Source organism: Paramormyrops kingsleyae, chromosome 9 (assembly GCF_048594095.1).
Source record: "Paramormyrops kingsleyae isolate MSU_618 chromosome 9, PKINGS_0.4, whole genome shotgun sequence".
Classification (NCBI taxonomy): Eukaryota; Metazoa; Chordata; class Actinopteri; order Osteoglossiformes; family Mormyridae; genus Paramormyrops; species Paramormyrops kingsleyae.
The window spans coordinates 12,542,330-12,568,336 of record NC_132805.1 but is presented as its reverse complement, the minus strand read 5'-3'; the positions used below and the strand labels follow the sequence as shown (position 1 = coordinate 12,568,336).

The 26,007-nt window shown below is 41.8% G+C and overlaps 2 protein-coding genes across 21 annotated transcripts in view; one reads left to right on the top strand and one right to left on the bottom strand.

Annotated features, from left to right (window-relative positions):
* Nucleotides 1–18,461, top strand: part of tcea3 (transcription elongation factor A (SII), 3) — a 24,825-nt gene extending 6,364 nt beyond the window's left edge. For 4 of the 17 annotated variants that reach the window (XM_072716340.1, XM_072716348.1, XM_072716338.1 and 1 more), the window contains 13 exons: nucleotides 280–381; nucleotides 491–625; nucleotides 997–1,059; nucleotides 1,389–1,454; nucleotides 1,691–1,759; nucleotides 4,315–4,377; nucleotides 5,291–5,365; nucleotides 7,440–7,609; nucleotides 8,141–8,198; nucleotides 10,645–10,798; nucleotides 16,734–16,880; nucleotides 17,568–17,639; nucleotides 17,858–18,461. In XM_072716340.1, coding sequence (XP_072572441.1) covers nucleotides 280–381; nucleotides 491–625; nucleotides 997–1,059; nucleotides 1,389–1,454; nucleotides 1,691–1,759; nucleotides 4,315–4,377; nucleotides 5,291–5,365; nucleotides 7,440–7,609; nucleotides 8,141–8,198; nucleotides 10,645–10,798; nucleotides 16,734–16,880; nucleotides 17,568–17,639; nucleotides 17,858–17,866 — 1,183 coding nt within the window. In that variant the 3' untranslated portion in view covers nucleotides 17,867–18,461. The remainder of the gene's footprint in view (nucleotides 1–279; nucleotides 382–490; nucleotides 626–996; nucleotides 1,060–1,388; nucleotides 1,455–1,690; nucleotides 1,760–4,314; nucleotides 4,378–5,290; nucleotides 5,366–7,439; nucleotides 7,610–8,140; nucleotides 8,199–10,644; nucleotides 10,799–16,733; nucleotides 16,881–17,567; nucleotides 17,640–17,857) is intronic. The other 13 variants (XM_072716347.1, XM_072716351.1, XM_072716354.1 and 10 more) reach the window with 8 other exon arrangements.
* On the bottom strand, nucleotides 18,456–26,007 carry LOC111841679 (regulator of G-protein signaling 20-like). 4 transcript variants are annotated; one of them, XM_023807606.2, is made up of 6 exons: nucleotides 25,874–26,007; nucleotides 23,411–23,543; nucleotides 22,270–22,356; nucleotides 21,201–21,435; nucleotides 20,842–20,878; nucleotides 18,456–18,765 (listed from the first exon to the last, which is right to left on the bottom strand). In XM_023807606.2, exons 2-6 carry the CDS (start codon nucleotides 23,527–23,529, stop codon nucleotides 18,704–18,706), a joined length of 540 nt encoding a protein of 179 aa, XP_023663374.2. In that variant the 5' UTR covers nucleotides 23,530–23,543; nucleotides 25,874–26,007; the 3' UTR covers nucleotides 18,456–18,703. The 4 variants fall into 4 exon arrangements, with proteins under 4 accessions (XP_023663374.2, XP_023663373.2, XP_072572458.1 ...); XM_023807605.2 differs by lacking the exon at nucleotides 18,456–18,765 and having other exon boundaries at nucleotides 19,289–20,878; XM_072716357.1 differs by lacking the exon at nucleotides 18,456–18,765 and having other exon boundaries at nucleotides 19,289–20,878; nucleotides 22,270–22,395; nucleotides 23,411–23,505.

The window sequence follows — 26,007 nt, the reverse complement described above, 5'->3', positions numbered from 1 at the left end:
ACTCATTTCTGTATTGTTGTTGTCATTATTTTTCAAGTATGAGCCTGATCCCCCAGCGTTCTGTTTTGTCCTCTAAAACGTGCCATAGATGTGTAAAAAGAGCAGTCTAGACTGGCCTGTTCACTCCCATTTGGCTGGTGGTGACATGTTCACTCTGGTGTTATAGTAACATGATCAGTAACAGTGATCCTATTGTGATGGTGTTTTTGACAGAAAGTGTATTTAGGTTAGATTGAGGACAAGATGTATGTGTTTAATACTGTGGCATGTTTCACTTAGGAAAGGCACTCCTGACATAAATGGTCCCATTGCTCCTTTCCCCCTGCACCTTCATCCTTCTCTCCCTCCCAAACGTCCGTCAGTGGAAGGCAAGAGTGAAAGGTCAGATCCGGCATGTAGCACGGCGCTGCTCCAGCTTTCTGTTTGACTGCCCTTAGGTGAATGTTGTGTTATTCCCTGTAAGCTTTTCTCTTTGGGATTTTAATCGTAGAAGGGAAACGCCGTTTTCCAAACGTTTGTCTCCGAAGCGGCCATCCCACGATTCAAAAAAAGAAAGGTCTGAAATAAAGAAGGTTCTTAAAACAACACATCCAACCCTGGCACAGGCAGCCAAACTACTACAGAAGTAACAGTTTGAGCTTGGAGACTTTTGCCTTTGCATGAGTGTAGATTGAGGGGTATCTCACCCGGTCTGTTGTTTTGGTGTCTGGTATTTTTACAAGATAATGGCTGTAGCCGTTTTTGTGGCATTTATTTGTATGTTTTCTTACAAGAAATATGATTGATGCCTTTTTGATTAGGGCCAGGCATTGATATTGGCTTTGTGGTGAACGCAGTTTGCTACTGTATGATGGCATAATCTATGCATGGGCTGTTTTCGTAGTGCACAAACCTCTTGCTTAATTATGCATAATTGTTTGCAGTTGGTTGGAAATTCCTCCTTCTGGTCATGGTAAGGAGGTTCTCGCTAGTGCTGAAAATGTTCTCCTTTTCCAGAAAGGACTCGACAGATGATAATAAACCTCCAAGACAGTCCAATGTGGAAACCAAAAAGGAAAGGTGAGCTGGTAGAGTCAGAGCCATGGATAGTGTGCAAGCCTGGACTTTGACTGTGATATTTGCTGCTTTGTCCTTTTTTAAGCCTCAATACTGAGATATGATATGATATGATTTTCTCAGGATGATTCTGAGAGGGGTGAAATATTCCAATAGCAAAATTCTTAGTCTGTGATTAACGTAGCTGGTAGCAACACATTATAAATTATTTATGGTATCCTCTTTGAAAGAATTCAGTGCAGCAACATCGCAGTTTGATCTGAGGCGGAGTTTTCTGCGTTCAGCCCGTCCAACAGGAACCCCTCTGAGAAAAGCGTTTTATGTTGTTTCAGAAAAGAGTCAACAGATTCAAAAGTTTTACCTGCTAAACGGCAAAGTCAGGATGGGAAAAAGGACAGGTCTGTGTGTGTGTGTGTGTGTTCGCGCGCACGCAGCTTATCTATGTTGTATTGCCTACTTAACTAACAAGTTGTTTAGTCAACCGTGAATGGGATGCAGAAGGAAGAGTGTGAGTATGCTGAGTGTCATAACCAGGTTACTAGAAATGCCTGCTTCCTTGACCCCTTCCCACTCGTCTGACTCTCATGAGCCTCTCAAGGAACTCACTACTAGACTCTTGTTTCCAATGGTGCAGAAAGGACTCTGTGGACCTCAAGCTTGCACATCCTGTGAAGCGGCATTCGACTGACACTAAACCTGAGAGGTGAATGTGGCTCTGGTTCTGACTGAAATGCCCGGTCACTAAGACATCTCGCCGTTTGCCTCACACATACTTACTTTCTCAGTAAATGAACGTAAACACCAAATGTTTAAGTAATGAGATCTACCAGCAAAAATGTTTGTACAGTTCCAGAGAACACAGGTCTGTCAAAAAAAGGCATATCGAATGTTCAATTAAAATGCTTGGTAATGCTTTACATTAACTGCACATTCATAATGCATTCATTATGCATTCATACAAACCCCATTTGCAGAAAAGTTGGGATACTTTCTAAAATACAATAAAAACTAAAATCTGTGATATGTTAATTCAAGTGGGCCTTAATTTGACTGACAAAAGTACAAAGAAAAGATTTCCAACAGTCGTAATGACCAACTTAATTGTATTTTGTAAATATATGCAAAGTTAGAATGTGATGACTGCAACACATTCAACAAAAGTTGGGACAGAGTTAAAAATAATATTGAATAGTGCACAGAATACCTAACACCAGTTTGAAAGATTCCATGTTAAGCAAGCTAACTGGAAGCAGGCAATGTATCTTGTTTGGGTATAAAAGTAGCATTCATCAAAGACTCAGCCACCTGGGCTTGGGAGTACTTTGGAAAACCATTGTCACTTAACACAGTCTTTTGCCAAATTTTAGAGACATATGTTGCCATAAAGGCGACGTCTCTTCCTGGAACGTCCGTGCTTGTTTCAGCAGGACAATACCAGACCACATTCAGCATGGGCTACGACAGAGTGGCCTCATAGACCCAGAGTATGCCTGCTTCATTGGCCTGCTGCTCGTCCAGATCTATCTCCAATTGAAGATGTATTGGACAGCAGCGACCACGTACTGTTGAGCAGCTGAAGTCTTACACCATGAAAGAATGGACAAAATTCCCTATTGCAAAATTACTACAATTGGTATTGTTAGTTCCAAAAGTGTTACTAAAAGGAAAGGTGATGTAACACAATGGTAAATGTACCTCTGTCCCAACTTTTGTTGAGTGTGTTGCAGCCATCAAATTCTAACTTTGCATATATTTACAAAATACAATTAAGTTGTTCAGTGAAACTTCTGAAAATCTTTTCTTTGTACTTTTGATAGTTAAATAAAGGTTCACGTGAATTAATGAATCTAAGATTTTTGTTTTTATTGCATTTTAGAAAGTATCCCAACTTTTCTGGTAATGGGGTTTTATATAATAACAAACATTATAATTGTATGATGTTTGTTAGAGCTTTTTACAGTTGTTTTTAGACTTGTCTCTTTTCTCAACATTGTCCCTTTTCTCAAAACACTTAACACATGCATCATATCAGTAGATTATGTGTACTAAACTGTGCATGCTTTTGCATTACTTTGATACAAAATGCATTCAATACTTCTTCCAAGATTCATGAATATCTCTCTGTGTTAAACACCAGAAAAATTCTGTACAACTTTAGCAAATTTTTCAGATGTTTAGATACTCAGTTCACAACAGTTAACAGTAATTCGAAACTTAACAAAATTTTTATCACTGTAGATGGAAATATGCTGCATTTTGACAGAAATTGTACTATACGTACGCTTGAAATAAGTTAGATTACTCTGATTTCAGCAAAAGTTTCAGTTTTTTAGTTTGAAGCTTTACCATCTCTACAAAAATGGTCATGTTTGCATTGAAATATGCTTGTACTGTATATAAGTAAAATGCTGATGTAGTTTTTCCGCTGCTGTTGCTGTATACCTGTGTGTTTCCCTTTATTTTGCAATGCAGCACTAAAATATGCAAAAATAGAGAATAAAGAAACACATATGTGTTTTGCGATGCTTTGATTTGTGTTTTATAATTAATTCTACAATGAGTTGCACAGTAGTCTTATAGGAGAGTCTGCATGCTATAGTTATGGAAGGAAGAATCACCTTTGAAGTTTGAAGTGTTTTGGTGGTCGAAGTGCATTTTGTACCAAAGGTTAACTGATGGGCTCAGGTGTGTTTTATAGAGCATACTATGTTAAGAGTTTTGGTGAAGTAGATTTGGTATTGAGACAAGTGTGAAAGTGATTGTAAAAAATTGTATTAACATATTAAAACTGTTAAGGTATGTTAGGATGTTGAGATATACTCACATGCTGTTGATAAATGCATTATAAAGGCATTATGAAGGTGCAGTTAATATAAAATGTTACCAAATGCTTTTAGTCATCATGCGTACACTTTTTTAATGTTATAGATTAAATTCTGCCTCAAAGACGAGGGATTATTTAGAAATATATCCAACACCAGTGCAGGGATTATTGCAGTCTAGCATTCTAATATTCAGGGCTAGTATTTGTGAAATTATTTTAACTTCTATTATAAAATAAACGCAGTATTAACTCCCTGAGGAGGTTTATTAATAATTGAAATGTCTACAGTTTTATTTTGGTTTGCGGTGGATGTTTGAGACTTAAGCACCAGGTAGAAATGCATGCCACGGTCTGTCAAAGGGACGCCCTCTCGCCATGCCTTCATGGTTGCTGTGTTTCTGCAACAGACTGTTACATGCTTGTTCTTTTCTCAGGAGAGATTCCACCAGTTTAAAGAGTGGAAGTGGCCCTCCAGTGAAGAAGATCACAGGAGACAGGTGAGATGAGAATCCCCACATGTCTACCAGTACAGGTGGAAAGTTCAAGTCCAGAAAGTACAAATATTTTGTTTCACCCAGCCAGTTGAATATAAAGAGTCACTATCATAGAATATTCAGCTGGTTGGTTGAAACAAAATCTTTTTTGGTCTGGATTTGTACTTTCTGGACTTGATCTTTCCACCTGTACTTGGCTCACCAACACTGGCTCACAGTTTGAAGCCCCTGAGTGTCTCAGGTGGTTATGAAATGTTGAAAGTTCTGTGGTCTACATACAGAATCTGGGCTGTACTGTTAGTTAGCTGTGATGGGTCACTGCAATAGGTTTGGTAGTTCTGACAGTGGTATTGGTCTGTCTGGTGTGAATTCCTGTTTGCCACTGAAAGGGCACACTTCACGTCCAATTGGCTCTTGGCCCTCCCACAGCGGTTTATTGGCTGAGAGTAAAGAAGGCGGGACACGACAGCTGCCGCCAGCCCCCTGGTGGACGTGAGCAGCTGAGACTTGATGACAGCTGGACTAAATTAAGGAGGGAAAAAACTGGGAGTAACATTTATAAAAAGCTGCATAGACAGATCAAATAAAAACTCAATATATCAGTCAGTGTACATCTTAGCGTTGTTATGATCAGTCCAGTGTAATCTGAAGACCAGTTCTAATGTACAACTCCTTAACTCTGACTGCCTAATTGGCATTTCTAATGTATTTTTATAACCTGGTACCCACCGCTAATAGGCTGATTAAAACTTTTAAGCTGCCATCTTGCCATACTGCATTCCACAATTATTTTTGGGTATATTCTAAATGTAACCTCATTACATTAACCCAAAAGGATGTGATAGTCACATGTCACTAAAATGTGGAATGTGTCATTTGTGTTTATGTAATATACATGTCTTTGTGTGTTCCCTAGGAGGGATTCGCAGGGACCCAAGTCCCCGATTGCCGGAGCCCAACAGCGGAAGCCATCTACGGACTGCAGTGAGATGTATGTTACCCCCTCCAGTGCGACCCTGCCACCGTCACCTGCCTTGAACCCCCCCTGCATTGCTTGGTGTGCCAGCACATTCCCCAGTATTTTAGGAGCGCAATGTTTATTGTAGTAAATGCCAGCGCAGGGCATGCGTAACCGTCTGCAGACATGCATGACATTCTGCACCACTTACTGCCTGCAGCTGTCCTGCTCCCAGTTTTAACATTGTTTTCACCTCTCTGTCAGAGCTAAGAAATATACAGACCAAGCGCAGTGCTGTGACCAGATTGCTATGCATAGTTTCATGTCAAATACAGTTATTTACATTCCTTTATTTAGCAAATGCCTTGGGCTAAAGTGACATACAAGACAGTTAGTATATTGCAAACATATGGCTATCAAGTCCACAGTTAGTATATTGCAAACATATGGCTATCAAGTCCATTAGGCAAAAGCAAATTGTTCAAGACAGACGTGGTATTTAAAAATGCAGACTAGTAGTAATCAAAACATTTTGGCACAGACACATCTGTCCGTGTTCAGGGACACAAGTTCAGCAGCTGTCTGCTGCACAGTCGGGTCAGCCTGACCATAGCCTGGACAAGCCCAAAACAATAGTTCCTGGAAATTAGCTCACATTAATTGACCTTTTACAATAAAACTAAATAAGTATTAATCTGTTATATTTCAATTGTGCATCTCTGACAATGGTTCTTGCAGCTATGATACCATATTATCACTGTTGAAACATTGTAATGAACAGTAATTCACTAACCATACTTTATGTAGTAGTAGAAGTTGCGTCCTTTGTAGTGCTTTTGGAGTTAATGCAGGCCAACTAAAACAACTGAAACCACCACTGACATACCAGGGGTGCAACAAACTTTATTTTACAATAGCTGTAGGTAGTGTTGGGCATTTTGGGTCCAGACGCTACAAATCCAGACCAAGATTTTATTTCTACCAATCAGGTGAGTACTCTATGGCTGTGAGTCTTTATGCTCAACTGGTTGGTAGAAGCACAATCTTTGTCTGGATTTGTAGCTTCTGGACCTGAAATGCCCAACACTGGCTGTAGGTCATATAGCGGCATCTCCTCACAGTTCGAAGACCATGGTGAACTCCTTATACCAAGTGACCTTGCACAGGCATTAGCCCCAGGACAGGGGATCAGTCTCCAGACTGGAAACCTCAGCAGGTATGTGCTTAGCCCCATTTACCCTCAAAGCCCAGGCCTTCCTCGCTTGTCTGGTGTAGCCTGATCATCCTGTATTTGAGGAGCAAGGTTACTGGGCCATGACTGATTCCCTGGTCATTTGGGGTCACCCTATACAGGGAGTGTAGCCATTGGCCGTCTCAGGACATTCAGTGGCCCCTGGGTTATAAGAAATCCATAAAGCTGTGTGTAGTCTCCTGTTCTGTTCCCCCTTGATCTATTTTTACATTGAAACATTTGTTAATATTTATGTTCAAGCATCTAGTCATAGTCGGTTTGATCCTAATAGATTAGAAGTATATCAGGGGCATTCCTGTCTGTGATATTATGTATATTTTCTGCTACAATTTTTTTATTTGACCTGATGGCAGCAACAGGTGATTCAGTGGCTCTATGGGTTGTATGTGTGCACTGTTGGCTTGAAGTGTTTCTGGGCTTCTCTGAGTAGTCTTTTGTGTCAGCGTCTATGTCTAATGATAGCCAAGTGATTATGCACATTATAAATTGCATAGACTCCCAGTTTGAGTCCCGGTTAGTAGATGGACTCAGAACGTTTGTAGGCAGTGCAGTGCCCCAAACTCAACTTAATAGAATATTGTTGGAATTAATTAAAATGAAAAAAAAAACCAGCACGAAGCAAAGATAACCATTTTCAAGAGAAGCTTAATATTGCTGTAAAGAAAGACTGGAGCACTATACCAGAGATTTGTACGAGAAATGTGTGAAAGTCCTTCACGATGCATTTACATAGGCAAAGGTCTTCACTTTAAGTCAGAGTATGATCAGTGTTTATAAGATGTTGTCTGCATTCCATCCCATCATCCTCAGCATCCAGCAGATGGTTGATAGCGTCCCTCTGGTTTCTGTCTACAGGGGTAACAGTAAGGTCAAACCAGAGACGCCAAAGACACCCACCTCACCGACCAGCCCCGTGTCGCCTTCCTTCAGTCCCACGGGTGGCCCACTGCCCCCTCACTTGCTGACCGGGGACTCGGTTCGTGACAAATGCATCGAGATGCTGGCTGCCGTGCTGCGCACAGATGGTGGGTACAGAACCATGCTGTTGTGTGTTAAAAGAGGTTACAGTTTATAGTGCTTTATTCTCTGATCTTTTCTTAAGCCACTTTCTGGTACCATCCATGAATATAGGGATGTTCTATACTGTCTTAATGCTTTTCACTTCACACAAGGATACTCTGATGGTGCATTGCAGCACTCTTTAGAGCAGAAATACTCACATCTGTTACTTGTATGGCTGCCACTGTCACGTTCGGTAAGTGAACTGGCGGTCAAGGAGTTACGCAGAGCCGTGACTAAGGACAGACGGGGTTTGTTCCACGAACAGACAGGGAAATGGAGGCTGGACACCAAACATGACACTACATCACAATGACAAATCTGGGGTACACTGACTGAGACTAGGACTAAATACATGAGACTAGGCAAACGTAACAGGCAACAGGTGAGATAAATCAGGTTTCGACAGGAGGTAATGAGGGGGCGTGGCACACATGACGAGCGTTCGGAGCTGAACGTGACAGCCACAAGCCAAAATGTGCCCCCTTTCTTCCCAGATGACTACAAGGATTTTGGCATCAACTGCAACTCCATGGCCGCAGAGATCGAATATCATATCCTTTGGCTGAGCTGCTGTGTTTCTCCAAGAAGGCTCTTCCTTTATCCCCAGTGGTCTGTATAGAGTTCACACTGCACAATCATGGCTGGGCTGAGCAGTGCCTTGAAGGCCATAGTGGGCAGGATTAAAGTCTCTTTGACTGTTAACCCAATGGGAACAGGTAAAGTTGGCAAGTTTGCTAGCTGAAAAGACCCCCATAGGGACATGGAATGTATCGTATCTGGTGGGAAAGGAGCCTGAGCTGGTGCAGGAGGTAGAGAGATACCAACTAGATATACAGTACTGTAGTCAGGCTCACCTCAACAGACAGCATGGTCTCTGGAACCAAACCTCTAGAGAAGGGCTGGTCTCTGTTCCACTCTGGATTTGCCCTGGTTGAGAGGCAATGGACTGGTGTGGGTCTACTGGTAATGGTCTGTACCTATGCAATGAGCAATAGTTAAGAGTATCCAGCATTCTTGGAGACTTTGTGTGGAATGCAATAAGGTGCCCCCTCTGGGAACTCCGGAGTTCTACTTGGGGGACTATAATGTTATTGTGGGTAATGATAGTGAAGCCTGAAGGGGTGTGATTGGGAAGAACAGCCTTCCAAATCTGAACCTGAGTAGACCTGGTACACCCACACATATAGTGAGAGTGTGCTGGGAGCATCTGGCATAGGTCCCTGTCCGGGAGATCTTCAACTCATATCTCCAGCAGTACTACTTTTACATTCTGAGGGAGGCTGGATACATTGAACCTGAATGGGCCATATTCTGTGCCTCACTTGCTGAGGTGGCTGTGCAGGGCTGCGGCCATAAGCTTGTTGGTGCCTGTCACAGTGGCAACCCCAGAAGCCGGTGGTGGTGACCAGTGGTAAAAGGAGAGCTTAGGCTGAAGAAGGAGGCTTTCTGAGTTTGGTCAGCTTCTGGGAGCCCAGAGGCAGCTGACAGGCCAAGTGGAGTGAAGCCCTGGCAGTTTACAGCAGGGATGGTGTGCTGTTGACCCAACTGGAGATATAGTTGGATCACTTTGAGGACTTTCTGAGTTCCATTTACACACCATCCTTGGAAGAAGTTGAGTTAGAGGACTTATACATCATTATGGCTGAGGTCACTTAGATGGTTAAACAAATTCCTCAGTGGTAAGGCTCCATGGGTGGATGAGCTTCACTCTGAGTTCCTGAAGGCTGTGGACATTCTTGTTCTGTCTTCGTTGACACCCCTCTTCAACAGTCCATGGAGATTGGGGACAGTGCCTCTGGATTGGCAGACTGGGGTAGCGGTCCCAATCTTTTGGAAGGGCCACTGGAAGGTGTGTTCCAGCTTCAGAGGCATCACACTCATCATCCTCTCTGGGAAGGTCTGTGCCAGGGTTCTGGAGATGAGAATCCCTCCATTGATTGAACCTTGGATGAGCAATGTGGTTTTCATCCTGGTGGTACAACACTGGACAAGCTCTTTACCTTCACATGGATTTTGGAGTGTTCATGGGAGTTTCCCCAGCCAGTCTACATGTGTTTTGTGGACTTCAAAAAAGCTTACAACCTATGACCATGCCCCTCGGGGGTCACGTGGGGGGTGTTACAATCCATTAACTATCTCAGGGTCTTATTAATATAAACATGGAACTGGAGATTTACAGGTGGAACGGTGCAGAATTAGCAGGGAGACTTTGTAGCAGTCAGTGGCGGTGAAGAGAGAACTGAGTTGGAAGACAAAGCTTTCTATTTACTGGTTGATTTATGTTCCTACTCTCACCCATGATCACGAGTTTTGAGCAGTGACCAAAAGAACTAGATTGTGGATTCAATCTGCAGGCTGTCTGGGCTCAGCCTTAGACACAGGGTAAAGGACCTCAGTCATTTGGGAGGGACTCAGTGTAGAGCCGTTGCTCCTCCACATTGAAAGGAGTCAGCTGAGGTGGTTCAGGCATCTGGCAAGGATGCCTCCTGGACACCTTCCTGAGGAGGTGCTTCAGGCATGTCTAACTGGGAGGAGACCCCAGGACAAACCCAGGACTCACTGATGAGATTATATCTATCGGCTGGCCTGGGAACGCCTCGGTATCCCGCTGCAGGAGGTGGCTGAGGAGAAGGAGGGCTGGGTATCTTTGCTTAGACTGATGCCCCCAGACCATGGAACCAGATGAGCAGTAGAGGATGGTTGGGTGGATGGGAGGAAGGAAGTTAAAACTGTGATAGTGTTACTGGTAAAATTGTTTGTTACGCAAGTGCAAAATATTGATTTTGATCCATCAGAGATATTACAAAGCACAGATACTTTTAAAAATCAGTATAAAATGCTTGATGCATTGTTGACTTAGACACAAAGGTTAAATTTTATGCAGCTGGCCATCTGTACAATCAAAGCAAATCTACTTCTAAGAAAAGGTGATGCAGAGTTTTCCATTATTTAAGTGTAGAGTCCCTTAGCGCTCAGCTTTTTTCTACCCGTCCACACACATCTACCAGGAGATTAAAGCCACAGACATGAAGTATAAGAACCGTGTGCGCAGTCGCATCAGCAACCTCAAGGACCCCAAGAACCCTGACCTTCGCAAGAACGTCCTGGCGGGGGCCATTGAGCTCAGCCGCATCGCCAGTATGACCGCAGAGGTACAGTACGCCTTATCTATTCCTCACACTGTGTTTTGAGGAGTATGCCATACTGCTACAATTTCCTGTTTCTATGTACTTCAGCTGAAAATGAAAACCTGTTTAACAAGCCGGAGAGGTTCACTGAAGCAATTCCGGTACTTAAGGAGCAGCATGGTGGCTCAGTCATTCTCATTGAATGACTTTCCCCTGAAGTCAGAAGACAGTCAGTTGGCTGGATAGGTGTGTCAAAACTGCCTGTTAGATGAGGCAAAAATCTGTCAAATTCATTTGTAAAGCACATTTTAAAATAACGTTGACCAATGTGCTATACAGAATCACCAAAAGAAAGGAAAAAGGGAAAAAAAAGATAATAATAAAGTTCTAATTATTATTATGCTAAATAAAGATTGAAAAAGGGGGTATAAAAGAAGAGAAAATCACTTAAATACAGATAGCAAAGAAGCATAAAATGTTAAGGAGTACTGACAGAAGGGGACACATCAGACTGTTAACATATGTATACAAACACACATACACACACACGGTAGAACAGACAGAATAATTTTTTCTACAATATTTGATAGAATTGGTCATTTTGAATATACAAATTACAGGATGAAATAAAATACTGTGCAAGAAATGCTTATAGCCAGTTAAAGTGCAGTGTGCAGTGTCAGGTTGAACTAATAACCATAACACTATGACCGGGAGAGTGGCATGTCTTCATTGAGGAGTCGAATCGCCTGGGGAGAGAAACTCCTCCTGAGTCTCTCCGTCTTGGCCATAATGACCTGGAACCTTCTGCCTGAATGCAGAAGTTTGAACAGTCTGTTATTTGGGTGAGACAAGTCCTTAATAATCTAGCTTTTTTACAAAAGTAAAAAGTAAAAAAAAAAAGTACCGGATGTATGAGTGAGAAGATGCTGGGACCAATTATGTCAATTGCATCTTTTAAGAGAGAAGTATTCAATTCAATTCAATTTTATTTATATAGCGCATTATCACAACATTACATTGTCTCAATGCGCTTTACATTTCTGCCTCGTAAGGACCCCCCAACGAGTAAGCCAAAGGCAACGGTGGCAAGGAAAAACTCCCTAAGAGGAAGAAACCTTGGGAGGAACCAGACCCAAAGGGGGAGCCCATCCTCCAGGGGCCGGCAGATGAGTCAAACAAACAAGATGAAATGACTAAGCTAATACAGACAAGATGAAATGACTAAGCTAATACAGGGGTTGAAATATATATAATATATAATATCAAGGGTAAAGGCGGTACACTACATGCAAGAAACATCTTAATAAGGGAGGCTAATGAGACGAGGTTGAAAGAGCAGATCTGGGCAACAGAAACATGACAGACAGCTTTCAGGCGCTTACCCTTTGGTGTTGAGATTAGTGCTGTCACAAACCATTATTCTTTAAATGATTAATCTAGCGATTATTATTTTTTTTCCCGATTATTTGGCTAATCTAACAACTATTTTTTCAATTGATCTGATGATAAATTTATTGATAAGCAATTATTTTCAAGTTAGTTATTTAATACAATTCACCCTCTCACCCACACACACATAAATCTGAAATTCTCATTAACATTTCAATTTATTAAAACATTCCTTAATCATAAGAGCATTATTAACAAAAAAGGCAAATCTTAAGATATTCAATAGGATTTCTTAGACTGAAGCTAATAATCACTGCAATAGTTTTTGCTTAATTATTTCAGTACACGAATTTGACTTTAATGTTGAAATAGATGCTAAAACATGGAATGATTTCATAACTAGAGAAACATGTTTTTAACAAACACTAGCAAAGGCAGCTTATAGTTAAGCTTACTTCAGTGAGTAAGGAACGATTTAGGCTACAGTGTGTAAGAGTAGTCGTAAACGATCATTTGTCTCACTCTTACATGACAGAATAAGTAAACAGAAAGTATAAAACGGCTGAAACAGCGTCATTAACGTCAGCTACAGTAGAGATGCAGAAAACGTGTCATGACTGAAGTATTCCCAAACTTTGGAAGACCGTGTGCGAGCTGCGTGTTTCTCCAGAGGCTCCGGAGCTCTGCTGGTAGACGCAGCCATGTTGCCTCGTGCGCGTGGGGTGGGTCGGGGCGGCGGCAAATTTCCTTTTTGCAGGGTGGTAGGAGATGTCTCGTTAATATTTATGAGAGAAGTGCTACATCATAGTATGGAAGCCCGTTTCCGCCAGGTGGTAAAAAAAATATAAGCCACGGAATCTCGCAATTGCGACTTTATATCTCGCAATTGCGACTTAGTAAGTCAGAATTCTGACTTTATATGTCGCAATTGCGACTTTATATCTTCAATTAAAAGGACCTGGATTTCACTTAAGCATCGGTGTCATTTTAATGACAGAATCGTATTGTCCAGTACACATACAACGATGCCCACCGATTATTTTTGCGCTTCAAACCATTTCATGATTTGTGCAAAATCGTGTTAATAGCTAATATTATAGGTGCTGTCAGCTGTAAGTCAGAATTCCGACTTTATATCTCGCAATTGCGACTTAGTAAGTCAGAATTCTGACTTTATATCTCGCAATTGCGACTTAGTAAGTCAGAATTCTGACTTTAAATCTCGCAATTGCGACTTTATATCTCGCAATTGCGACTTAGTAAGTCAGAATTCTGACTTTAAATCTCGCAATTGCGACTTTATATCTTGCAATTGCGACTTAGTATCACGAAACAAGTTTCTAGCTTTAATAACTTTTCACGGAAGTAAGGTGGGGCGTTTTTAATGACAGAATCGTGTTGTCCAGTACACAGACAACGATGCACACTGATTACGAAACATGTAATCAAGCAATTCAGCTGTGATACATTTACTTTGTCCCACGGTGCACTGCCTAAATCACACTTTACAACTTACTTATGGATTAATTTGTGTTATCAATTAACTGTCAATATGTATGAAATGGAGCAATGGCATGTAGCCTAATATGGATATGATGTAGCCTAATAATTAAACTGTTAGACAGAAAGTGATCTTGAAAATCCAAGGGGTGTGCATTGCCCCCTGACTCCACTGATCAAGGCACACTTCATAGGACATGACTGCCTCGTTTTGTTTCTGAGCAATTAACCCTTTAGTGCATTGCCCTTATGGCATGTAATATGCACACAGTGTATTAATTAATAGCTGTTTTAGAGAACGTGATCTTGAAAATCCAAGGGGTGTCCATTGTCCCCCAGGTTCCCCTGATCCATGCACAATTCATTTTGTTTCGGAGCTATTAACCCTTTAGTGCATTACCCCTATGCCATGTAATATGGATACAATATATAATTAATAACTGATAGAGAGAAAGTTATTCTGAAAATCCAAGGGGTGTGCATTGTTCCCTGTAGTCCACTGATCAAAGCACACTTCACTAGAAGTGCCTGTCTTGTCTAGTTTTAAAGTTATTAACCCATTCATGTATTGTCCCATTGCACATTATACGGATACATTCAAACATTCAGAAATTAATTAAGATTTGTACGTAAAGCAATCTGGGAAACAAAGGGGTGTGCATCAGTCGCCATGAGCCCAAAATGCTAAACCACCATGTCATTACAGCTGACAGCACCTATAATATTGGCTATTAACACGATTTTGCACAAATCATGAAATGGTTTGAAGCGCAAAAATAATCGGTGGGCATCGTTGTATGTGTACTGGACAACACGATTCTGTCATTAAAATGACACCGATGCTTAAGTGAAATCCAGGTCCTTTTAATTGAAGATATAAAGTCGCAATTGCGACATATAAAGTCAGAATTCTGACTTACTAAGTCGCAATTGCGAGATATAAAGTCAGATGCATTTAAAGTCAGATGCATTTAAACAAAACTTGGCTGTTTTACTGTCCCTTAACTTAGTGTTGGTTAGCAAAAAAACTGAATATTTTAACATTTTAAAACATGAACATTGTTATTTCGGCCTGACACAAGGATAATAAACATCATAAAAAGCTGTAAAATCTTTGCAGAGATTGAACTAAGGAAAGGTGATATTAAGATTAGTAGATGAATATAAGAAATTGAAATCAGAATAAATGCATGGTTATCCTAAACATCGTCCAGTTTAAAGTTGAAGAAAAGTGGGGCTTTATTGTCACACCAGCCATGGACAGTAGCACAGAAAGGTCTTTCAGAGGGGGAGATAAATTTACTTTTGTGCTTTTTACTCTGTTTATGAAGAATTTTAAAAAGTGATATTTAAACGAGGGCAAGTGAGAGAGTTGACTGTGGAGAAGAGAGACTTCTGGATTATGATTGTTTTTGGAGATGAAATGTGTATTTTGTTCTTGCTGTTTTAATAGCTTTCTGATATCTGGAAATCCAAAATCTAAAGCTTCTCTTGCTTCCATTTACACTCAGCTTCTGTACACTCTCTTCTTAGGGCTCTAAGCGTTTTGTTAAGCCAAGGCTGTCAGTTTAAGCTTTGTTACTTTAAGCAGCCCAGTGTTAAGTATGAAGGAACAGGAGCTAGGTGTTCAAACGGGAGGTAAGGTCCTGAGTACCAAGATCGGCTGGAGGGTTCTCAGCTGTGGAGCCGCTATGAAAGCAACGGGGAACATAGTACCAGTGAAAGGGTTAAGACTGCAACAGCAGAAACTAGGGAAGACAGTTATAGGCTGGATAACAGGGAGGGAAATCTCAAAGACAATAAAGCTATGATCTGAGAGACAGGGATCTATTATTTCCACGTTTTGAATCCTGAGACCCTGGTGACAGTACCAGGTCCTGATCATGACCTTGTTCATGAGTGGGGCCACTATTATGCTGGGTCAGGTTAGTTGATTCAGTCAGATTTATAAATCTGCTAACAAGAGGTTTGGAAGGACAGCAAATATGAATACTGAAATCAAGAATTAGGACTCCGGGACTATAAAATCTTGGCATGATCAGCCACAGGAAACTGTAAATGAATACAATGGAATGCTTATTTGAATTAGGTAGGTGGTATATGAAAGGCAACTGTACAGGATTAACAGATTCCACTGTAATTGGCTGTACTTCAAAACTGCAAAAACAGCCTTAAGTCAGATGGCAATAAGTAACCTGCTTCTTAAAAACCGCTGTCAGCCCCCACCACACCCAGGGAGCCTTGGGGTGTTAAACAGAGACAGCGTCTGGTGGGCACAGTTCAACAAGTGGGTCTGAATAACCAGGTCTTAGGCAGGTCTCAGTTACCAGTAGAAAGTCTAAAGTGCACTAGGTGAGGAAGTCATGCTGGATAAAAGTCTAATTGGACAACAACCTCACATTTATTAACACCAGCTTGAGCAGATTAATATGATCAGTATGTACAGTACCTGTTATAGATGAGGGTGGAGGTATCAACGATCAGACCTGCCCCATCGAGAATCGAGATCTTCACCAGGAGCCAATGGGAGATTGTCTGTGGGCCGGAGATGGGCGACACAGGTCATAGAGAGGAGTATTTCACCTCCAGGGGGTAGCGAGAGACTGAGGGACGCCGCCTGAGCTAGACATCATGCAGGCAAGAAAACAGGGGGTGTCCCAAGTGATGGTGAAGCGTGAGCATGCCTGCTTCACCTGTCAGCTCATCTTCTCCATTGTCAGTATCCCCGGATATGATGTGTACCTGGATAGCAGTGGAGGATCCAAGAACACATTCCATGATTTCCCTGCACAGGAGTGAATTAAGGAATCACAGATATTCAGTAGTGTTTGCTTATTGCAGGGAATAACAGTTTGAGTACGTTGGACACTGATATCAGCAAGGACAAGCAGGTGAAATGGCAGGTTGTGATGATCTTGGTCATTCAAAGATCATGTTTTTAAAAAATTAGTTTTGGAAGACCAGGCACACCTTCTCATACACCGGCTATCTACGAACAAGGGTAACAATCTTCAGTGTGTCACTGGTGGGTGTAGCCCTGTTGAAAACATCACAACCATCTGCTTAGGAGATGGCCAGCGATGAGCTGAAGCAGCTGAGGAACACCTTGACCCAGGAGGCCATCCGGGAGCATCAGATGGCCAAGACTGGCGGCACCACCACTGACCTGCTACAGTGTGGCAAGTGCAAGAAGAAGAACTGCACATACAACCAGGTGGGGGCTTTTAACTGACGCCAACTGGGCTTTCACTGAGCCTGCAGAGTGTCTAAGGAGGCCTGATGACACTTATGATCTCACTCTCCTACTCCAGCAGTCAGTCACTTAGTCTTATGTTACTTCTATATCTGTCAGATGCTTTTAATGTGACATACAATTGAGAACGCGGGATCAGCCAGTCCCTGGAGCAGTTGGGGTTAAGGGCCTTTCTCAAGGGCCCAATAGTGACATCACTCTGCCACCCCGATGATTTGAACCAACAGCCTTTTAATCACAGGGATAGAATCCTAACTTGCAGAGCCACACGTTTATTTTATTCAGTTACCTTTGGTTTTTATAGTTACGTGTTATTAGTATTACCCTTACCAACACCTCCAACTTTATGTAATCTCTAAGTTTATCAATGAATGAGCACTTACTGTCTATCTTAACTGCCATGAAGGTGTTGAATGTTAACCCCCTGGGGCCTGAGGCCTCTTTTCCACTTTCGGGGTAGTCTGACATGCCTTGACATTTTAAAATATTTCACCTATCTAAAAAACATTTATCCCAAAGTGTTACATGTGCTTTTATTCAGCACCAATAATCTAAGACCAGTTAAAGGTGCCCATTGCCTTGTGTCCCATCCTTGGAGGGGGACGTCACCACTCAGCCTGTGCTCCTCTCTGTACTGTACCTGTACAGGTGCAGACTCGCAGTGCTGATGAGCCAATGACTACCTTTGTGTTGTGCAACGAGTGTGGGAACCGTTGGAAGGTAAGGTCACCTTCAGGGCTTATTACAACTTAGGATCCGAGTAGATTTTGTCACAATTTTATCTTGTGTTTTTTTTGGAGCCACACACGAAATTGGCACCGTTCTGTTAAGGATGGTTCATTTTGCTTGCTTTCAGAGTTATCGTTTACCCTTGTGATATCAACATAGGTTCAATTTTATGTTTCGCTCAGGTAATGTTGTGCATTTTTCCCCCCCAGTTTTGCTAATGAGAAACCAACAGGATGAAAATCAAGCCTTCAGTCTGATCACAGAAATAATAATCACTGGACATTTGTTTCTGTCGGGGATAGCAAAAATGTAGTATACAGCATGATTTTACAAGATGTAGTTAATCATAATTTGGATTTATACCTGGCTATGAAAGATTTCTATGATCACTGCATGTAATTTACTGGGTAATACCTTTGAATTCCATTTCTGGAGTATTTTTGGTAATATTTTTAGTCCAATGATTGTAAAGTTGAGTGAATCGATATGTTACTGCAAATGTTGAAGGAAAAACACTTTTCATATCATTGTAAATGTCATTATCCTAAAAGTTGTTTAACTTGAATGTCTAAATCAACGAAGTGGATATAAAAAGAGAAACATTCAAATATTATGCCTTCAAAGATCATATTTTCCCAAAGGCTTTGGAAAGGCCTGGTTCGGCTTCACATGCACTTAGTCATTCTGATGGACGGCTGCCGCAGTGTGAGCAGACTGCGAGAGAGATGCCTTAACAGGGGGGATCATAATCAGACCAGAAATGTATAAAAATTTTGTATAAAACTGAAACAAATAAAGACCATTTTATTTAAAGTAGTTTGTCCAGATGTTTTCATAACAGTGCAGCAGAAACAAGATTCTGTGCTTGGAATTCACAGCTGTGGCCTCTACATTTTAGACATAACATCAGACACAGTTTATAGAGAAACCAGAGTCATTTGGCTCAATGCATGTAGCACGAGGTTCTCTACACAACATGTGTCACCTTGTGTGGGCAGAGGGCTCAGAAGTCCTCCCTTCTATCAATGTTCTGTACCTGCTTATCCAGTAGAGGGTCACGGTGAGCTTGGGGCTCTTCCTAGGAGATACTGGTCCACCGCTGGCCACATGCTCACACCTTAAGAATTTATAAGCATCAATTCACCTACATAGCCACATGTTTTTGGGTAATGGGAGGCAGAAGTGTGACTGACTCTTTGTACTCAACCGGTTGGTTGAAACAAAATCTTGGTCTGGATTTGTACTCCCTGGACCTGAAATCTCCACCCAAACCCACACCCCCAGCTGTGTGAGGGTCCAGTACAAACCACTGGGCCTCCATGCCTTCTAGTCAATGTTTTTCCATACTCATTCTATGATGCTTTCAGTTTAACTTTGTGCTAAATCCTTTAGAGAACTTTTAGCATATTTAATAAAAAAAAAACCCACACTGTATGTTTTCTCTAATAATTCAGCAGTATATCTGCACACTGCTCAAGCACCATATTTGCTCTTTTTAGATGTTTTTTTTGTGAACTATGTTTACTTACTATCATCCTCAATAATAACAGCCTAGACCACTGAGGACTGCCGGAGGGTCCATGTTTTTGCTCCCTTCCAGCTCTCTGCCAGTCAGTCTACATTTTTGCAAAAACGTGAACTTTTGGGGGTCTCCGAGGACCAGGGTGAAAAACACTGGCCTAGACACATGTATCATCTTCAATTGTTAGATCATTCAGGGAAAGTGAAATATGAATTATGCTCTAACCAGTTATTGTGCATGTAAACTGTATGTGACAGTTTCACAGTCACCAGCCAATTGTCCAGCTGAACTACAGATCACTGTGAAACTTGATATATTTGTGAATAATACTCCATCCACTATTTTTGCTAAAAATATTTAGGCAGCAAAGTTGTTTTAATAACACAATTGGTAGCACCTTTGAAATTATGATGTCCAAAAATACACGTCTTACGTAATCTATTCCGTGTGCGTGTCTGTGTGGGTACTGGTACACAGCATATTCTAGCAGGAAATCAAGCTCTTTTATTTCATGGTATGGACCACGCTGTTAGAAACACAGAGTTCTCATGCAGTCTGTTATTTTCCAGTCAGTCTAAGATGCCAGCAACAAGCACGACAAGTCAAACAATGTGTTCAAAAAAGCAGCCAGTCGTCCACAAAACCCAGGCACGCCATTCCAGAACTAGAATGTTACATTCCTTTCTCTTACAGAGCAATTCCAAATAACAACTAAAACTCCTGATAGGGTGTCCCAGCATTTATAAAGACCTCATACATTTACACCACAAAAAAAAAAGAACCCAGACAAAAGCTTCTTTATATCAACATTACAAAATCAACAGCATTTCTATCACACCTTTCTGTCGAGGTCCCCTACTGAAGCCACTTTCACAATGAACAATTGTGAACAATTTTTCACAAAGAAAAATTACAGCAATGAAGACCCACCAAGAGGTACAATGGTGGGGGGTAACCCTCAAAGCATCCTTCCACACAAAATCTATCACTGGGCAAGTATTAAACATTGTGCAGTGACTTAAGACACTTGTGACACAGATGGCTTTAAAATGAACTGTTAGAATACCACAGGTCAGAGATATGGGAGACTCATCTCAGAGTCATCTCTGTTATTCTTGGTACATCTGATTCCATTTGCCTCTTGCACAAATGTGAACTCACAGTTCTGCAAAGCCCGGGCACATGGGTCATTTTCCAGCATCCTCTCCAAAGACATCCTTGTAAAGTGCTGTACCAGCTGCATGTTCTTTGTAAGCTAACTAACTTAATTAAACCTCTTTCAGATAGCCTTCTTTGAAGGCTTTGGAAACTCCTTTCAGATCTGAAGTCTGGCAGACTTATCCTAATACAAATGGATCAAGGGTAAATAAACCCTTAAGTTGTACGGATTTCTCCTGCAGTGTTCTCAATAAGAAGACCTTTGCCTGACCGAGTACCAGTGACAGTGTCATCTGCACCAAGTAGAGGCTGGTCTACCAGCTGGCTGTCAGGGATTGCAGCAGACTGTTGACCCCTAGGTGTTGGAAGTTGGACTTATAGGTCCCAGGCTTTGCAGCAGGGACTGGTAGAGTAAGGAGTTAAGGAACCTGGGGTAGGAGTCACGGTGCATTAGGGCATAAATCTGAGCCTGGGCGTCATCAAAGATGTGAACTGTAGGTGCCGCCATGTTACCGTTGATGGTCTCCCGCACTGTGGCGTCGATGCTGACCTGTGGATCAATGCAGCGACATAGCCAATGATTCTAAATGTCATTAAGTTCTTTGATTACCAAATGGTCAACTGTGCTACGTTCTGCTCCCGCTAAAAGCCATTATGGTGATGCCATCCTGTTTTTGTCATAGATCAGTGATTATGACATCAAATACAGAACTTCCATGCTGTTTATACACAACTGAGCAACCATATTGATGAATAATGATGCATATTTTCCCCTACTTCTTGTGTCACTCAAGATAACGACTGAAATATAAAAGGGATAAAACAGTGAAATGCAAATGTGGTGGTTCAGGAATCCAGAAGTTGCACTTCACCTCCTTGGGTGAGAGGATAGAGATGTAATCCAGGTAGATCTGCTTAGCCCTCTCTCCAATGGCTGTCCGCCGGGTCTCGGTCTTCAGGCTCTCACACGCTTGCCAGAAGAGCATGTTCTCGTCACTGTGCTCGGAGCACAAGAACTCCATGAAGATACGGCGGCCTGCAGGACTCTCCATGAGCGCGGTGAAGGACAGGGCCCAGGAGGACACCTCAGTCAAGCTCAGCCTGCCACTGATGCAAACACAAATAGTCACATGCTTAGTCCAGCAACCCAATAAGGATTGTACTCTTTAAACTAGCATTGAGAAGAATTACCGCCTTTAGGGCTACAAGTTCAAATGTGACCCCTAGCCCTCTGTGGGCACAATCCAAGAACAAGTGGGTCAAGTGAAAATGTCAGAGGTGGACATTTCATGTCCAGAAAGTAAAAATCCAGACCAAGATCTAATCTCAGCCAACCAGTTGAGTGGTTTATGACTGTGACTCTTCATACTCGGTTCTTCATACTTCATACTTGGTTGAAACAAAATCTTGGTCTGGATTTTTACTTTCAGGACCTGAAATGTCCACCTCTGGAAAACGTTCATATAATTGCACCAACTGGACATGCTCACCGATCCCAGCAACCCCGACTGATTACATGGTTATTGTAAATGGGAGGATACATCATATTCATACTGTAGGAGCGGGTCTATGTCAATCATCATTTGCATGTGGGAGGTTGATAGGGTTTGCTTGGGTGGTTATGAGTGCAGGCTTGCACAGTACTTTCCCCTGCAGTTGTGTGTGTGTATGTGTGTATGTGTCAGTGGGTATACCTATCCTTATGGGGACACAATGTCCCCGTAACATGATAAATATCCGTTTTCTATAAAAATCGATGACTGCTATGAAAAAACTACAAATGCAAAAACTCTTGTATTTTGTTTGGTTACTTATGGTTATGGTTAGGGCTGGGTGGGGGTTAAAGTTGTCATAGTTAGCGCTGGCATTTTCCCCATAGAAGTGAATGAGCGGTCCCCACAAGGACAGGTATACCCGACATGTGTGAGCGTGTATTTTTACCTCTCATCAGTCCTCTGCAGGCTTCCCAGAGAGGACATGTTGGAGTCTCTCCTGCTGCAGGCCTGGTCCCGGCTCCTTGATGTTAGACTAGCAGATACACACACATGTGCGGACAGCTGTCAGCTCCTGTGTGCACATGCAGCCACAGCTGGAATGTCAGAGACTGGTGAAGCCACACGACAGACACACAGATGGTGGAATGATTGTTTCACTGGGGGCTGGAATCCTGCCCCTGTGTCCCTCTGTTGTGCTGGTTTCCTCCCATAAGCAGTCAGACGGATTGATGTTTCTGAATTGTACTTAGTGAGCGAAAGTGTGAGTGTCTGCCCAGCGGGGCACCAGTATTTCTGCCTCGTGCCCCGTGGTTCCTGGGAAGAGCCCCAGGCTCACCGTGACCCTGTACTGGACAAGCGGGTTCAGAAAATGGATAGAAGGGAGGACTTCCGGGCTCTCTGCCGACACATGGTGACAGATGTTGTGGAGAGAACCTTGTCTACATGCACTGAGCCAAAGGACCCTGGTTTCTCTGTAAACCGTGTCCAGAGGCCACAGCTGTGAATTCAAAGCACAGAATATTGTTTCTGTTGCACTGTTACAAAAACATCTGCCTAGACAAACTACTTTAAATGAAATGGTCGTTGTTTTAGATTTCTACATAATTTTATACATTTCGGGTCTGAATGTTTATCCTCACAGTATACTCATCCCGCAGCATCTGCTTATCGAAAGGGCTCTATGTGAGTCTGAGTAAAAAGCGCGCTTGAGACTGTGTATGTGGAGATGAAACAAGCCATTGATTTGATGTGAAATGTAAGATATTCATCTTACGTAAGATGTTCATCTTCCCTTTCCCTGGGATGGTCAGTGTTTTATTCAGAATGCATTTCTGATTAACTGTTGCTGTTTAAAGAGATACTAGCATCAATCCGAATCCATTCCTACAAGGATCCCTTCGGAAAGAATACTACGGTCTCAATGGGAATCACTGGCCAATGAGCAGGGGGAAAGAGGCAAAGCCATCGTTAAAGCAGGAACCAGTGCACTGGTGTCCACTGCTTAACCACGTTGTCATTTCTGGAGCAGCCCACCTGTCCTTGGTCGTCTCCAAGTCCCTCCCCTCAAATTTCCTGCTGTCACTCACCAGCAGCAGCTCCAGCAGAGGCAGCGGTGGTACAATGCGCAGCTGCAGGGCGAGGCCTCGGGGCTGCTGCTGCAGGACGGCAGGGCCCCCGCATCCTGGTGAGACAAGCGACGCCTCATCGCAGCCTGCACATCTGCAACCACACACATTCACAGTCCTGTCACTGTTTTAATGTGACTGATGACACCGCTGCAACCAAACCAGTCCAAAAAAAGAGACTTTTTGCATATTATTTTACTTTAAAAACACCTTCATTACCATTTGTGTGAGGACATTTTTCCTAAATTTGTCCACGATGGCCCCACAATGGTAGCAGGACCTATACTCAAAACAATGATGGAGGAGAGAGTTCGATACTGAGGGCGACACGATTTAATCATTTAAAATGCAAAGGTCTGTTTTTGTATGGGGGGAGGGAGGACATGAGTGAAACCAAATTAATATCGGGGGATACACTTTCCCCCTTATTCCAGTGCCCCCACTCACAAACACACAAAGATGCACAGACAGGCAACCAAACTTGTATGTAAGAAGCATAACACACGTCATAACACATCTGTAATCCGTGACACTACACACAGGTAGCTAAAAATACACTCGCATGCTAGCTAATACCTCTGAAACCAGATCAGCTAACTTTTGTCAAATCCACTTCTCCTGCATGTTCTTTGTCAGGTAATATACAGACTTACTGCATAAGATATGCAATGTGCCCATTCTGACTTTGGCTTACCACAAGCTATACGACCTAGTGCAAGAAACCCTCTTAGGAGGATAAACAGTGGTGGAGTATAGCTACAATTCTGGAGGCTTAAAATTGGCCTGCAATTTTACAAGATTAGACTAATTATCTATAACACAAAACCACAAAAATTCAAGATAGCAAACCTTTTCCACAAAAATATTCACACACAGATACAGAACTGGGATGCATGTGTACACTAGTATATTACATCTAGTCAGTGTAAATTAGGGTGACCAGATAATCCATGTCAGGGAGGACACTTTGAGCTACTTCAGGTTTTACAAACTACTTCCAAATTAAAAGGCTCCTGTGCTCGGCTAAAGAGTTCAGCTCTTCTTGTGCTTTGACTGGTTTGTTTCCTTGACTGAAAGACTCATCCAGCTGTTTTACATTAGCATTAGTGACACATGCATGCTTATAGGAGACTGACCAATCAGCACACAGCAAGAACTTAGTGCTCAAGTGAAATCCAGGTCAGTTTAATTGAAATGGTAATTTACAATTCCTGTCCTAGCTCAGAGTGTCCTCCCTGACATGGATTATCTGGTCACCCTAGTGTAAATAAATTGTAGTTACATCACCCTGAACCAGGCAAGGGTCAGAATGCTTGGGATGCCCAAGTCTTAATAATGTTAATCAAAAAATGCAATGCCTACTTTGTTTGAAAAATCTTAACTATGAAATTCGGGATTTGAAGTACGTGAGCCAGCTAACCACCCCCCAACTGAACTGCACATTTGACATTTGATTCCCAACAACTGTTCAATACAGTATAATCACTCTATTACCAGGCAAACATACTGTAAGGACATATCAGGCAACAATTCCTGAAATTTATCGTAATGACAAAGGAATTTGACAAAGTGCTCAGTAAATTTCAGCATTATCTTTTTATATAAAAATGAATAGGCCCATAATCCTTCAGAAGAGGTCCAAATTTTCAGTTACTTTTACTGGGTGTCCTACTTTAACCAGCAGACTGTGTGTTACAATGTACCAGTGAACTTATTGGTTAGTTGAATGATCCATTACAGCTGTTCACAACCCAGGTGATTAGACTTACTGGTTTCAAAAGGAATTTCAACTATGGGAGCGAAGAAAGTGATATTAATTTCGGTAATGCAAAACATACTGATGCCGTTATTTGTCATAATTATGGAGACTTATGGAGGTTATCCATGTGAGAATTAATTGAACTTAATTTTATTGTGTTATTTTTGAAAGCGTTATATATAGAGCGCTAAACATCTACATCTAATTAAGAAGTTTCCTGCTGACTCGTGCGGTATCAAATCGAGGACTTTACTCTAAAATCGAACAGATCTAGAAAATATTATTATTATTATTATTATTATTATTATTATTATTAATAATAATAATAATAATAATAATAATAATAATCTCATTAGTTTCCGCATCCCCAAAAAACAACCCAGGAAAAGATTAATTAATAGAAGCATGTTACCTGCATGAATGGTAACACCTGTACCATTAGACAGCAAAGAGGAATAACGTCTCTCCGTGCAATAAGGAACATAGTATACATACAGAATGCTACAAAAACTGAAATACATAAACCACCTCATCACAATTCGTCAGTGATTTGCAGCTCCCCATATTATTGCAAAATTAACCACTATACCGGGTGGTAATCATGCAGGGACCTGTTCTACAAAGATTTCACGAAAATCGAGAAGTTTACGGGAAAATGTACTTACAACGCTCAATTCAAATGCAGCGGTGCTGTGCGGTCATTTAATCCTGGTTAAAGAAGTGAACTGCATGTTTTTATATATATATATTTGAAATCAGGAAAACCTCCCTTACACAATCAAATAGATGCCGGGGGATA

Excerpts from the sequence above, each read along its gene's own strand:
- LOC111841679 (XM_023807605.2), bottom strand. The coding sequence starts at position 23,529 with ATGAGGCGTCGCTTGTCTCACCAGGATGCGGGGGCCCTGCCGTCCTGC. Across the intron at positions 21,436-22,269 it reads CTGCAGAGGACTGATGAGAG|TGGCAGGCTGAGCTTGACTG; the intron begins GTAAAAATACAC and ends TGTTTGCATCAG. Across the intron at positions 20,879-21,200 it reads CTATCCTCTCACCCAAGGAG|GTCAGCATCGACGCCACAGT; the intron begins GTGAAGTGCAAC and ends ATTGATCCACAG.